The sequence below is a fragment of the Fundulus heteroclitus genome, chromosome 20 (assembly GCF_011125445.2).
Source record: "Fundulus heteroclitus isolate FHET01 chromosome 20, MU-UCD_Fhet_4.1, whole genome shotgun sequence".
NCBI lineage: Eukaryota > Metazoa > Chordata > Actinopteri > Cyprinodontiformes > Fundulidae > Fundulus > Fundulus heteroclitus.
The window spans coordinates 41,314,910-41,330,503 of NC_046380.1; the positions used below are offsets into that span (position 1 = coordinate 41,314,910).

Here is a 15,594-nt window from a genome sequence, read left to right on the forward strand (position 1 = left end):
GTTTTTGGTTGAATATTGGACAATCGCTTTTGCAGCGAGCGGGCAGACAGAGAGCAGCAGCCCCAGATCAGCCTCTCTATGTCAGCTTGAACCAGTAAGATATAACTGCAGCGCTGTGTGGGCATTCCTACAGTGGGCGTTCCTACTGCGCGTCATTACTGGATGTGACGTAGAAACACGGACGTTATGTCACCCTCCATTGTTTTGTTTAATTTTTATTTCTATTTTTTTTATTAAACAAAGCATACATAGCCAAATCTTTCAGAGGTACACAAAAACTGGAAAACTGCAATAACAAAAGAAAAGAACAGTAGGGTGATCACGCGTACGGCTTAACGCCGGTGACAGTCCGGATTTTGAATGCCCCACATGCATGTTTGTCCTTCTTTTTGAGGCACTAGGCTTGGGAGCGGATTTTTTTTTTCAGCTTTGCTGGGCTGCCTGCCTGCAGTCCCCTATTCGCACGGATCTTGTTTTACCTGGGATTACATGTAATTAATACGCTGCGCTGCAGTTATGTGACAAAAGCAGAGCTGTCAACTCTGCGTCTGGGCTTGCTTTTTTTCTAAAGTCGCTGGTAAATTTTGTGACTTTTGAACATGCAGTTGCATATTTGGGCTGTTTCTCCAATAGAACCCCTCATCCTGACAGGACAGGATAATCCTGTCTATCGCACTGTACAACAAGAGCAGCTCCTTTAGCACCTGCTCTTGACATTCACACAGCCTCATCAGAGCACAACAGACCACAAAACATGGCCCCTTTTAAAGCATTTTAAAGCCATGTTTCATTTTATTTTGCCTTTACAATTACTTTGTTTCAGGCTTTCGCATAAGCCTCTATTGAAATAAATTGAATTTTGTGGCTCAAAAGTGACCACATACTTTTGCAAGGCATTGTAAAAGTGTTTCTGGCTTCTTCATTGGTAATTTATACAAAATGTCATACATTTCAGTCTTCATTGTAGCATCCAATTTGTTTCAATGTTGCATCAAGACATGACATCACCACCATGCTTTTGGTTGAGGGTGTTTTGTTGTCATTGTGGCCAAATAGCTCAACCTCCGTTTCGTCTGATTATCTTTTTTACTCCAGAAGGCATTTGGTTTGACCTTGTGAGCAGCAGCAAATAGTAGTCAAGATTAAACATAAGTCAACTGGAAAAAAACTATTTCTTTCCATGTTGGTAACATCTCAGTCCGTAAAGACGTAAACCTCAGTATTTTCCCTTGAGATGCACCTAGACTTTACTTTGACAAGTATCAAATTATCTCTCATGACTTCCTCAATATGGTAAACTTTGGTAGGAACCATCATAGATCAGGGAAACATTGATATCGAATCTGTCCTGGATAAGAACGAACTTCTAACTTTATTTTGGGTAATCTCACTCAGACTGGAGGATGCTTGTGTTGGGTTCTACATCAGCTTGTTTTACCTTGTACAGCAGATATATCAGCACTGCCAGCAACAGCAGCCCAACTAAAACAGCCAGGATGATAATCCACACTGGAATGGAGAACTGATTGTCCGGCTTGCTCCACAGCACAGACGCCACCACCTGGCCAGCAGAAACACAGTGCAGCTGGCGTCAACATGTACAGGAGAATAACATTCACAAGGAAAACGGTTAAGTGTTAATCTTTAGGATTTCACCTTCTTTGAGCCAGATGGCTTGAATTTGGGCGGAATGGAATATGGCATCTTGTTTACTTCATACCGAACAGAACACTCCAGGATGTGCTGCTTGTAGGGGCGCTGTGGATGAGCAAATGGCAGATAAGGGCTAGGTTGGAGCACTGCGCAAAGCCTTAACACAGTTATGGTTATTATCAGTGGAGTGATAATATGGAGATCTAGAGGGACTTTGTAAAACATGATCAACTTCACTGACTGTTGGATTTCAGCATTATTTTACAGAGAACACGTCTCCATGTTCTGTCAGCGCAAACATCCACAAGGGGGCAGTATGAGAAAACAGATGGCTTCAAGCTGAGTTGGTTTTACCCCCCACTCTGCATTTTTAGTGCTGACCTGAACTAATCATGAGCATCAGTGCTGCACACAAGAGTAAGCCAGCTAGATTCACCTCGAGGAAGGTTTTAGCCCAGAGTCTGGAGCGTACTGTCAGGATGACGCTGCTTCCTTTCTGCAGCCTGGCGACGTCACAGTGCAGCTTCCAGCATTCCACTGAGCCGCACGTCTACAGAAGGACAGAGTCAGCAAGGTCAGAGGCAAACATTAAACATATTCTTCTTTACTTAATCACTAGACTAAACACAATGGACTAGAAGCTTTACACAGTGGATGCTGTACAAGCAAAGCTGCAGACTCCTCAGGTTAGAAATTACGCTGGAATTTGATCCAATGTAGTGGGAGACAAATAAAAAGCAACGTCTTTGAGTGGCTGAATCCTCTACAGGCCAAATGTGAATAGCAACAAAGATGAGCTGCCAAACATCCCAGTCACTGACCCAGTCACTGACCCAGGTCGCTCCAAAATGACTCAGTAATCACTGAACTAATGAAGTTCTGTTCATAAAGAATTACTGCTGACATTGTGAGATGTTAACCGGTGCTCATCATATCTGCTCCCACTTCCTCTCTAAAAGCAAACAACCTCATTAGGATTTAAACATTTGGTCTGGATGGCAGAACCTCCTGTAGGGTATTATTGGGTTATTCCGGGTGGACCACACTAATATGCAAACCCCTGGTAAGCAGAACCATGCTGTAATAAAAACAGCACCATAACAAACTCTAGGACTGAACATCCAGTGGAGTGTCTTTATGTCAGAGATCGTGGGATCAGTCCCACAGCGTTCTGAGGCAAGGAGGAGGGAAACCTCCATGTGTCTAGAGGACACACAGAGTCCAAATTAAAACCAAGGTTGACTAGAAAGCCCGTTTCTAATTTATTTTGCAGTTTTAAGAGTGCCGCTGTGATCTCAGTTCTGCTGTTTTAAGACAAGTCACTCTCACGTGTAAGGCCATCCATCTGATGGCTAAAGTATGCTCCAAACTTGATCATCAGCAGGACAATGATCCCAAACACAGCAGCAAATCGACAACAGAATGGCTGAAAGAGAAAAGAATCAAGGCATTGCAATGGTTCAGTTAGGTCCAGTCAAAGTCCCAGGCCTTAACCCAATTCAAATGATGTGGGGCTTAAAGAGAGCAGTGCAGAACCAAATGTCTGCAAATATCAATGAATTGAAGTCATAATGTAATCAAGATTGGGCCAAGAATCCTCAAGCATTCATTGAGGGGCTCATAAAGTCAAACAGAACAACAGCTACCAAGAGTTAATGCTAATAAAGGGGATCTCAGCTTACTAAATCATAGGGTGTAGCTACTCCTGTTTTCACACACAGCTTCTTAAATATAGCCTGATTTCCCTTTTTTACAGTTTTTATAGGTTGCTTTGACGCAGCAGTCAACTCAAAACCCACATTTTTCAAAACAATTAACGCAGAGGCCTAAACAGTGGCAACAATGGTCAAAATTGCAAATTTTGTTTGCAAAAGGCTCCAACTCTGCCAAAACATTTAAAATATGAACCAAAAGCTAATTTTGCCCTCAAACAACACAACTTGCACACAAATGTTATGAGCCCTTCCAATCATTCATTACACAAGGGGCAACAAAATACAAAACACCACACTCAGTGTGAATCAGTGGAGCATTGCTGGTTCATTGTAGCCAAAGACTGTACGCAGCTTACATGTCAGTGTCATTTGTAGTCAAATTTGCCTTTTTGCAAAAAATTAATCCAGAAGCAAATATGTTGTGATGCAAATTTTATTGATTCTTCATTCTTTTTTTCCAGATAAACAAATGAAATATTCCAAAAAATGAAATATTCCAACACAAAATACTAGGGCTGTTTTTTCCTTCTAGTCCATTCTGTCCTGACGAATAGGCCACATGGCCTCATCTACGTCAAATTCAATATTTTTGCTTGCTATGCACCTAGGGAAAAATCTTCTTGCATGCCTGATCCATCCTTGACATGACTTTGCATCTATATCGTGGGCAGCAGCAGACATTGCATTGAGCAAAGGCATCTGCTCATAGGGGCAGTGATCATATACCTTCCATCTCCATGCACTGAAGAATTTCTCTATAGGAATATATAGAGATGTATATACTGTATAGCAGCAATACCTGTTCTACTGTCGAAAAACTCTTACCATGGATGCAACCATGTTTCTATTGAAAGAAGTTTTGACTCTTTGTCCCCCCCCCCCCCCCCTTTACTGTAAGTGAAAGGCCATGATTTACCACATGATCAATCATAGTTGCCCAAATTTCATCTGTAACTTGAGTCCTTCCAGCTACACTGCCACCTCGTACACGGACTCCTCTTCCTCATAATCTTCTTCCCCTGACCCCTCTACCTATTACTCTGACTCTCATCTGCCTTACGTTGACCATTCATGCTTGTAAAGAACAATACACAGCATGGCACCTTTTACGTAAAGCCTGCAAACTGACTGCAAATTGAAAAGTTGTGTAAAGAAGTGTCAATCAGGTGCTCCAGTGATTTCATTCTGAACAAGAAGATTCTAAGAGCTTGGAACATATAGTTTCTGTTTTGCTACCACAGCTAAAGCAATGGAGTTTGGACTGCATGAATGACATCTGCATTAACTGTTTTGCAAAAGGGTGAGGAAAATGAGTTAAACCAATGAAAATGGGTTAACTCATTTGCAAGAAGTGTCTTTTGCTCTGCAGAGATGGTGATGCTGAAAACTGAGAGGCTGCCAGTTTCTTCAAACAGGTCAAAACAACCAATAAAAACTGTAACAAATAGTGACAAAGTGATCAAATGTATATTTTTGTACACCCTGTTTCATTATGCACTGGTATGGAAAACCCTAGAATTGAAAGAGGGGGTAGTTTCTTTTAAAAATACCCGCATTCAGCACATTTACCAGTCATTTTCTATGTGGATGTAAAAAAGGGAGGATTAAAACAGATGTTCCAGAACATATGCTCCGTTTTAAAACTCATTCTTCATAACTGGTTTGTCTCTCTTTCACACGCAGTCTCACCAGGTTTCCTTGCTCCGCCAGAGGATCCCTGAACACCTCCCTCCTCTGGATGTTGTGCTCGGCGCTGGACTTCATTGACGTAGGACTTTCTGACACTGGAGCCTGAAGCTGCGCACATGGGAAGGCTCATTGGCAAATAGGATCTCGTGTTCAAGGACATAAACAGACCAAGATTCCAAGAGATCAAGATTTTTTTTATTGTGTATCCTCACCTTGAGTTTCTTTGCATTAAAGGTTGTTCTAGAGGAACAGCTGAGGGGCCCCACAGTGACCAACTCCACAGGGTAGAGCAGAGCGTGGCCCTGGACGCTCAGGGGACACCTCACCTCTAATGTCGTCTGGCTCACAACACTGGGGCCGTTATTCACCAACTGCGAGACGACAGTTTCAACAGAGGATATCTAAACGTCCTTTACTTGACATCCCAATGTAGGAAATAGAACAGCTAACAAGAAGAACTATAAATCCCTTTATACCTCGTAAACCTGCTGAAGCTCGGGGCCAACATCCTGCTCCTCCCACAGTTTGTGGTGAGCGGTCCAGTTGGGAGGAGGGAAGATGAGTTTGTCTGGCCGAGAAACCCTGCAAGATCCACAGTCACACCTTAGCTGCAGTCCTAATCATTACCATTAAAGTACAGTGAAAATGTACTGTAGGATGGGTGATAATGAAGCCTTACCCCTGCAGGATCACATCAGCCTTGGCAACAACCTGCACTTCCAACAGCACTTGGTTACTTTCAGAGTTATTGAAGTTTTTACTACGACACAGAGAGAAAATGTACAGACATTTTTATAATCGACTCAAACTACAAAGATGAGTTATTCTAAAAAGGCTTCTGGATGATGGCATTAATGATAACACTGTCTTGCACAAACACTCCTGCCAAAATTCCAGGTTTTTGAGACTTAAAAGACTAAGCGCATGATAAACAATTTCAAACATTTTCCACCTTTAATATGACATTTATCCTGTCATATTCAACTGGAAAACAAAGACATTTGTTAGGGAGGGGGTGTGTGTGTAGAAAATAAAAAACAGCAACAGCCTGGTTGCACAGGCAACATTTTAGTCTTTTGTATTAAAATTTTACTTTTTACATTTTTGTTTTATGCAGCATACCGGTTCTTGACTTGGTCATTTCCATCCACTCTGCCCCATTAAAGTTCTCCAAGTATGTCAGATTGTTGTCCAAAGCCTTCTTCAGGTGATCCAACAGATTTTCCATCATATATCTGGTCTTTATTTAACACGTTCCTAGCTTTAAGGGTGACCTATTATGAAAAACTCCCTTTTTGCAGGTTTTTTTGTACTTCCATTTGGATCATTGCTTCTAGAAAGAGTCCTAGCACTAAAAAAAAACATCCAGCTGTTTTTTTGGCAATTTGTTTTGTTGGTCTCTGGAAAAATTATTATTACATCACAATCGGCGGACACTGCCCCTCACCAAGTGACCCTGGCGCCCACAGTCAAGTCCAACCCTTCAACCTAGCAACCCAAGTGATGTAAAATTGTAACACAATAATTTAACACATGACTTTTATATCACATCTTAGATTGAAGTTATAATTATTTTGGAACAAATCATATACACAGCTTAACACTGGCATCAATACATGTTGAAAAATGTATTGTTGTATTGTAGTTATGATTAACTACAGCTGAAAAGACAACTAAAGGTTACCATGATGCTGATTTACATTAAAAATCCAATAGGGATGCTAGCGCTATAAGGGAGCAACTACAACTTGTTTGCATAAACGTGACAGCTCATTCTGAAACAAGCTCAAAATAGGTGAAACTGGGGGGGGTTCTCATTATCTGAGAAGGACTTTGAACATATTTTGTGTAGCCCGTAGACCTATCCGAAGGGTGCATCCACACCATCCTTGTTTGATCCGAACTCTCATCTGGACAAAAAAAGCAAACTAGGCTCCGCCTCAAAACCTCGGTCTCAGCTCGGTTGAAGTGAGCTCTGGAACGGTTCAGCAGTCAATTCAAAACCCACATTTTTCAAAACAGTTAATGCAGAGGCCTAAACAGTTGCAACAATGGTCAAAATTGCACATTTTGTTTGCAAAAGCCTCCATCTCTGCCAAAACATGTAAAATATGAACCAAAGGCAAATTTTACCCTTAAACAACACAACCTGCACACAAATGTTTGAGTCCTTCCAATCATTTATTACACAAAGGGCAACAAAATACAAAATACCACACTCACTGTGAAACAGTGCAGCATTGCTGGTTCATTGTAGCCAAAGACTGTAGGCAGCTTACATATCAGTATCATTTGTAGTCAAATTTGCCTTCTTGCAAAAAATGGACCCAGAGTCAGATATGCTGTGATCCAAATTTTATTGCTTATTCATTCTTTTTTTTTTCAGATTGTGGCTACAAATGAAATATTCCAACGGAAGATACTAGTGCTGTCTGTCTCTTCTAGTCTCTTCTCTCTTGACGAATAGGCCACATGGCCTCATCTTCATCACACTCAATATTTTCCCTTGAGATGCACCTAAGGAAAAGTCTTCTTGCATGTCTGAATCATCCTTGACATGCCTCTGCATCTATATAATGGGCAGCAGAAGTTGTTGCATTGAGCAAGGGCATCTGCTCCAAGGGGCAGTGATCATATACCTTCCATCTCCATGCACTGAAGAATTCCTCTATAGGAAAAGATAGAGATATATCTGTATAGCAGCAATAACTGCTCTCCCGTCGAAAACCTCTTACAATGGATGCAACCGTGTTTCTGTTGAGAACAGGTTGGACTCTTTGTCCAGCCCCTCTAAGTGAAAGGCCATGATTTACCACATGATCAATCACAGTTGCCCAAATTTCATCTGTAACTTGAGCCCTTCCAGCTACACCTCCATCTCGCACACAGATTCCTCTTCCTCATAATCTTCTTCCCATGAGCCATCTACCTCTTGCTCTGACTCTCATCTGCCTTATCCAAGCTTGCAAAGAACAATACACAACATGACACATTTTAATGCCTGCAGACTGATTGCAAATTGAAAAATTGTGTAAAGAAGTGTCAAAAGGTTGCTTCAGTGATTTTATACTGATCAAGAAGTTTCTAAGAGCTGGGAACATATGGTTTCTGTTTTGCTACCACAACTAATGCAATGCAGGTTGGACTGCTTGAATGACATCTGTGTTAACTGTTTTGCAAAAGGGTGGGGGAAATGTGTCAAATCAATGAGAATGGGTTAACTCATTTGCAAGAAGTGTCTTTTGCTCTGCTGAGATGGTGATGATGAAAACTCAGAGGTTGCCAGTTTCTTCAAACATGTCAAAGCAATCAATAAAAACTGTAAAAAAACATATTTGTAATAATTTTGTATCAATATCAAAGAACCTCGTTTAAAAAAAAAACATTTATGTACAAATGTTTTTTTCCGCCTCCCAATCAAGTTTTCGGTCAGGGGTTAGCACTGTTGTCTTGCAGCGAGAAGGTCCTGGGTTTGAATCCTGCCAGGGGTCTTTCTACATGGATCTGCATGAACTCCCTGTGCATGAATGGGTTCTCTCCGGGTACTCCAGCTATAACCAACCTTAGGTTCATTGGTCTCTCCTTTGGTGTGGGTGCATGTCTTTTTTCCCCTATGTCTCTGTGTTGTCCTGTGATGGACCGGTGACCTGACCAGGGTGTATACTGCCTGTCGCCTAATGACTGCTGGAAATAGGCACCAGCCCTGACTGCCCAACCAACCATGCATGGATGGGTGGTGATGTAGACAATAGATGATTGATTTCTTTGATTTTTTATTGGGAAGGATTACGGGAAATAAAATTAATAGAATAAATACATTTCTGAATGAGACTCTAACAAAAGAAAACATGGTTCTTTAGAAAATTGAGGAAATGTGAGATAGTTTAAATAATTTGTTGATTATCTTCTAGTTGCTGAACCAAATCACTCTTGCAAAAGTTAAGTCACTCAAAGGTAGAGCCCTTTTTCAGTGTGGAATAAAAATTTTTGGGTGCTTGCCACAAAGCAAAACTACCAACTGAACAACATCCAAGAGTAGTTATTCCATATTTGCCAGATACTTGTTGCTTAGCCGACCATTAAACAGAAGCAACATTTGTAGGAGGCCATCATGTTTGCAGCTTCATTATAGAGTTAGTTGGTTATCCCTTAACAAAAATGAATCCCACCAAAGAGTATCAACCTACCTTCGTATCTGGAGCTGAAACTGGACAACATTGTTAGCATCCGTCAGTCTCGGCACAGTGAATCGAAGGCCGGCACATAACTACACACAGAAAAACAGGCACAATAATTTCCAAAGAGCCTGGACTCTTTTTTAAAAGAAAAACTTAGATATCATCAGCAAGTGTAAACAAGAATAGATTTCAAAAATCTGGATTTCGGCTAACATCAGATCAGTGTCACAACATGCTGAGTTTATCTGGGTGTGCGTAATTAAAGTTGACTAATTATGTACGGAGAATGAAGACTGAATAAAGGAAAAACAACAACTTGTCGGTTTTTCCGGTTCTTACACTGGTACCAGACTTCATGGGGTTTCCCAGATCGCACACCAGATGGCGGGTCTGGTTATCGGACTCGTAGCTGCACGTCAGCTGAGTCAGACTCTGGAAAGGACAAAAACAAATCAAATTCCAATAATTGCTCCACAATATATCCACAATATCCGAAATAAACAAGTCAGAACATCAGGAAGAATTTTGATGTTGGGAATAGAAACTGTATCCCATAGTCTAAGGTGCTGCATCACAGTCCAACCTAGTTTGCAATCTAAATAAAGCAGTCTTGCTGGACATTGATACAAAAGCCAACAATTTCTCATTGCACTTGACTGAGAATAACATTTCAGAAAAGAAATATAGATACCTCATTGTCGCGTGCAATCCCGCTGTAGTCGGCTTCTGGGGGCAGCATCACGTAGAGCTCTGCCTCATAAGCCCCTCCCTCTCCCTCGTTCCTGGCATTAAAGCTCAAGCTCAAGGCATTTTCATCTCCCAGGTAGACCTCTGACTTATCACTGGAAAAAAGAGAACACCAGCATTGGCACCATGCTTCTTCCAAACGAATCAAAAAACAACTCATTAGTAGCTTTTTTTCGATCAATTTACAATAAAGGTTGTTTTGCAGTTGTTGAATAAACCATCATGGAAAGTTTTCATGACTGTCAATACAGCCATGGGAAGAACTGAGTGAGAAAATGTCCTTGGCTCTGCAAGGTTTCCAGGCATTAGTTTTTGCACAGCTCTCCTAAGGTCCTATACAAGCCTGTCAACTGAGTTGAGTTCTGGACTTTGACTAAACTAATACAGTATCAGTATCTCTCTCTCTCTCTCTCTCTCTCTCTCTCTCTCTCTCTAAGCGGTTTGGCAACATTGCCCTGCTGATCAATCAGTTTGGACTGAGCTTCAGCTGTTGGACAGATAATGTTAAATTCACCTCTTAAGTATTTTTGTATACAGAGAAGATAAAAGTCGATTCAATGACTGCAAGACGCTCAGGTGCCTTGGCTACAAAGCAAGACAAACTCGTCAGCTCTTAGCCATCGTGTTTGACTCTTATCCTATGAAACTATACTGTGTTTTGTTTTTCTCAAACATGGTGCTGTGTGTGTTGGATGTCCAGACAATTTACCTTGATCTAATCTGTTCAAGGGACATTGTTCCAGAGGTCTTGTGGTTGCCTGTTTTTTGTAGTTTATTTGAGAGTGCAGAGTTTGACCTTAGTCTGAATATGCTGGGACATTCAACTCTGGGAAGATGAACTGCCTTCAATGTTGTCTTTTTGTGTGGAACCTTTCCTAACTGTGTGACTTAAATTATCAGGAGAGCAACAATTGCTTTTCCAAGGTTGTTACTGGTGTCTCTCCTAATAGGTGTTGTGTTAACACACAAGTTATGCTCCAGAGAAACAAATTGTGAAGCAGAGATTGTTTTATGTGCTGAAATTCAGTTAATATAGTACTATTGAGAAGCAACACCTAGCAGCTTCTTCCCTGAGCTGTATGAAAAAACGAAATTTCGTTCTGTATGCACTCTGTGCTACAAAATGACAATAAAGAAAGTCTAAGTCTAAGTCTAAGTCTAAATCCCGTGGAATTCAGCAAGGCTTAATATCTAATTAGGGATCTGTGGGACTGGCAAGTGTTAAAAAACAAAGGAGGCCCAGAAATGGAAGATAAATCCACAGCTACATCATTTTGGTTTGCTGTGCTGGATCATTTTGGGTTTTATGCTACTTATAGTGGCAGCAGGAATCGTGATGGACAAAACTGGAACAGCAGTAACTGTGTAGCACTTCCAAGATGTTGGCTCATGTATAAAGAAATTACCCCAGTGTCCACTGACAGTGGAAGAAAGAGAGAGCCATTGTAGAAGATGGGTTTTATAGTGAAAGATATGCAGTATTATGCTGAGGTAAATTTAATTCAGATCACTTTTAGCATGCTGAGCACCATCCACAAAAGGGATTGTGGTAAAACTGCATTTTGACATTAAAGAAAACCTAGGCCCCGTCCACATGACGATGAACACAGTAAAGTTTCCTAAACGATTAAGACTAAATATGCGTCCACATGAGAGGATGCAGCACCACTGAAAAACACTGTAGTAGGTAGGCCAGGCCCGTTGGTGGCGCTGTGACACAGCCACAGAAACAAGAAATAAACACTGGGCATGTGTAGACAACTCCGGTGAAGATCAGGTCAGGATCAGACACAAGAACTCGTGCATGTTTAAGGTGATCTTTATATGGGTTGGCAGAGGACACACCATGTTGAGCGGGTCCAACAGCGCTACTAACGGCCATAACAAAGCCAATATGTACCTTAGCATGAATGCAACACTGAACAGCACCGTGCTTTCTGTTATTAAGCATGAGGTGCATGCTGGTTATAGAGAGAGATGGAGCAACAACGTCATGAAACTGGCATTTTGAAATGTTTCCACTCTGAGACCCAGTTTCAAAAATGATTGTTTGCGGTCTTCCAAAATGCCAGATCTTTGTGGATGCACAGCCTAAACGACAAAATACCTTTGCTGATACATCTAATCTAGTCTCTGTGTGGACTGGGCCTTACTCTAGTTAGGTTTTGACAGTTACAAAAAAACATTATTACATATGTGTAACATGGCAACTTGTTTTGCCCCACCTCTGCTGCCTGCCCTAGCCTGATTGATCACACCTGCTCCCAATCATCTCCTCCTGTGTATTTAAGCAGTCTGGGCCCTTCCTTCCTTGCCAGTTCGTCTTAGCTTCTCCCAGCAAGCGTTCCAGACCTTTTTTCCCGAGCTTCTAGTGTCTAGTGATTTTTGATCCTGTTTTTGCTTCGACTCTGCCTCTGCCCAGTGTTTTTGGATACCTCTGCCTGTGTGACTGACCTGTGGACCCTCATTAAACATCCGAATCTTGGAAACTGTCTGAGTCTGAGTTGTCGTTAGAGTCCTGCCTGCCCAGCTTCTTGTCACAATATGGAACCCAAACGAGTAGGAAATGGGCCTGAGGCACAATTGTCTACAAGTTTTATAGTCAAACCATGTTGATTAAGATTTGGTACACATTTGAGCAGAATTTACTCAAGATGTGTTCACTAAAACTCGTTTGAAACTACATTAAGACTTACATATAGTCATATAAGACATATATACAGTCCAGGCCCACTTAATACCCACCAGGACAGAGCAAAATCCATATGGGTCCCATATACTGGGCTCTAAGTGACCTCCTGCTGGAAGAAATCATTTGTGGGGATCAGATAATAACATTTCCTAACAGTAGATGATTAGTAAATTTTAGAAAATCAATATAAATTGTTCAGTGTCAAAGCAGGTGCAAAGAATCCCCCAGCCAGGGAACTAATTGATGAATGGTGGGTACATAACTTCCCCTGGCAGAGAGGTCCAATTAATTCTGTGAAAAATCTGCAACAGAACTCCTGAAATTTAAATTGCATTAGACGATGACAGGGCAAAATGACCAACACTGGTCTGCACACTAACACCAAAACATAGGAAGACATCCTAAGGCACTGATGTGATGAGGGACACGAACAGACTATTGACAAATTCATCCAAAGGGTCAAAAGGGCATGAGCACAATCCAGTAGATAATGAAAATCAGTATGTGGAAACAATGCATTGGTCTTTCAGACTCACCCTGAAGACCATTTTCTGTGACATGTCTGTCTATTGCCAACCTGGAAACCAAGCCAAAAATGATCGCTGAGATTTGTTTCAGGAAACCGACCCCCCATGTATTCCACATGTTTCACGTAACGAGCCCCAGCATATTTTTAGTGTTGTGATAAATTCTCTCGACACCCTCCGACAGCAGCCCCTCCCAGTCTGCTGCTCTGTTGTAAATCTGTTTCTATTGAGCAGAAGGCGCAACGAGGTCTGCCGAGGGTTAGAACTGGGGGTCTTCTTTCATTCCGTCCCCCCCGTCTCTACAGAGTCTGGACGCAGTGACCCCTCTCCAGGCAAAACAAGCAGATGATTTTAATTAGGCCAAGGTATAGCGAATGCACAGGAAGCAACGCTGATGGAATAACATCAACTCTGAACAGATGCTGAGAGTCAAAAGAAAAGTGCAGCCTACCGCTGAGACCTTGAACAAGAAATTCATCTGTTAGGAAAAAGAAAATAAGGGTGAATGGAGCAAATTAGTTAAAGCATGACAAATGCACGGTGCTAAACCTCTGGGTTTACTATGAATGTTAAACAGCCCGCCTTTAAGGAATGCTGGCCCATGGAAGGGGACTACTGTGTTTTACAGCGAAGAGAAATGCTTATGCATGTGCTGAATCATTTAAGCTGAGCCCCGAAGCGGCTCTCCATGCAAATCTCTGAGCTTTCATGGGAAACTTGTTGCACTGATTGTATTTTGCAGCAAACAGGAATCACATGGCTACATAATTCAAAACCCTCCTCATAACATAGCAAGGAGGGGAAAGTCAAAGTGTGCGCGTTTGCCGTGTGAATGGTGATTTATTTGGGGGGGAGGGGGTCACACTGAATAATATCTCTCTGGTGTCCATTCACAGACAAAGAATGATCAAGTTTCTATCTTATCTGATTGTGCCAAGAAGAGCAGGAGATCATTCAGCCAAATACACAACCTGGTGCATTATGATTACGAGCTGCATAGACCCTTGTTTTTACCTGGGAATAAGTCATGCTTGTCTTTCGTAGCACTAAATTAGATGATGCTCATTTAAAGATGATCTCTTCTACTGCATTACATAATAAGACATAGCAAGCATTTTAGCATAGCAGTAACTCTTGTTATGCTCATTGTCCTTCTAGCAGTTATGGTCAAATGATCTTCTTGGCACTAGAAGCAATCTCGCTGGAGCCCTGCATATCGTGGCTGCTGAATAAAAAAAGGGTTTGCGGTGAGCTCAGTTTCTGCCCTAACTTTAAAACTAGGTGCAATTTAACATACTGAATTGCTGATGTACGCCTTTCATTTGATGCTGCAGGTGGCAGAGCTGTCAGACCATTACCACCAAAAACATACACCGTTGGAGGTGCAGACCCGCTAACCTTTGCAAGGCTATGATCCATCTCCAGAATATCCTGTTGTGAGTTAAAATAATTTTTAGATCGAACTCTGTGGTGTCTGCCTGCATATGTTGCCGGATTTAATATATTCACACTGGATTTGGTTGTAAACCTTCTGCGGAGCATCCACGTGCTACCGACTTCAGCTAGTACGTGCAGGGGCGGATCCAGGATTTTTCAAAGGGGGGTTCGCACCTAAGGGTCATGGGGTCAAGGGTTAATGGGGTCGAGACAATGTGAGGCTAAATGAACAAAGAATGCCATCTTTACTCTTTCACACTACCCTAATTATTTATCTAAGGGTTTTTTAATTAATATTAATTTTATTGGATGAACATAAGTGGAATTAGCATGATTGCCTTATTGTAATTGAAAATGGGTTTTAAAGTCAAAGGGTCTGTCTCATTCTGCCTACTTCTACACTTCGAACACTTAGTTTTAAGTATATAGTGTAGATAACACAAAAAGTCAGTGCGCTGAAGGTACCCGGATGACCCCCTAAAAACGGTCACAAAATGCAGTGTGTAACGATGGACCCTACTCGCACTAAACGGACGCCATCTTGACTACAAAGCGGAAAGGGAGAGACTAGGGACGTCGGGAAGATGTTCCCATTTTGAAAATAATGGCGGACAATTCAGCCGAGACAGCCGGAGCTGCGACACCGCAATCATATAAATGTAAGTAATGGTGGTAATACGAGGCATTGTACTCTCGTCTAATGCATCACTTACATGTCCCTCACTGACAGAAGCTGATATATATGCCGCCAGCATATATTTTTGGTGGGCTGAAAATTCGCGTTCACGTGTGTTGTGTTCGTCACGTCATCCCGTCATTTCCGGTAAGCGTTTTTACATAAGTGTTCTTTTTGGAACAATACTAACGATCGAAAGTGGGCACTACGGCAGTAAGTGGTCAGTGCACATTAGCAGTGCACTGACGGAAGTATTCGGAATGAGACAGAGCCAAAATCT

General features: G+C 41.7%; 1 protein-coding gene across 1 annotated transcript in view; it reads right to left on the reverse strand.

Annotated features, from left to right (window-relative positions):
- Positions 1-15,594, reverse strand: part of LOC105933956 (integrin alpha-5) — a 91,911-nt gene that overhangs the window by 1,602 nt on the left and 74,715 nt on the right. Inside the window, exons 20-29 of the mRNA XM_036151918.1 lie at positions 9,927-10,077; positions 9,575-9,667; positions 9,245-9,324; positions 5,737-5,817; positions 5,534-5,639; positions 5,270-5,428; positions 5,058-5,165; positions 2,090-2,203; positions 1,657-1,758; positions 1,439-1,561 (exon numbers count right to left, since the gene is read on the reverse strand). Coding sequence (XP_036007811.1) covers positions 1,439-1,561; positions 1,657-1,758; positions 2,090-2,203; positions 5,058-5,165; positions 5,270-5,428; positions 5,534-5,639; positions 5,737-5,817; positions 9,245-9,324; positions 9,575-9,667; positions 9,927-10,077 — 1,117 coding nt within the window. The remainder of the gene's footprint in view (positions 1-1,438; positions 1,562-1,656; positions 1,759-2,089; positions 2,204-5,057; positions 5,166-5,269; positions 5,429-5,533; positions 5,640-5,736; positions 5,818-9,244; positions 9,325-9,574; positions 9,668-9,926; positions 10,078-15,594) is intronic.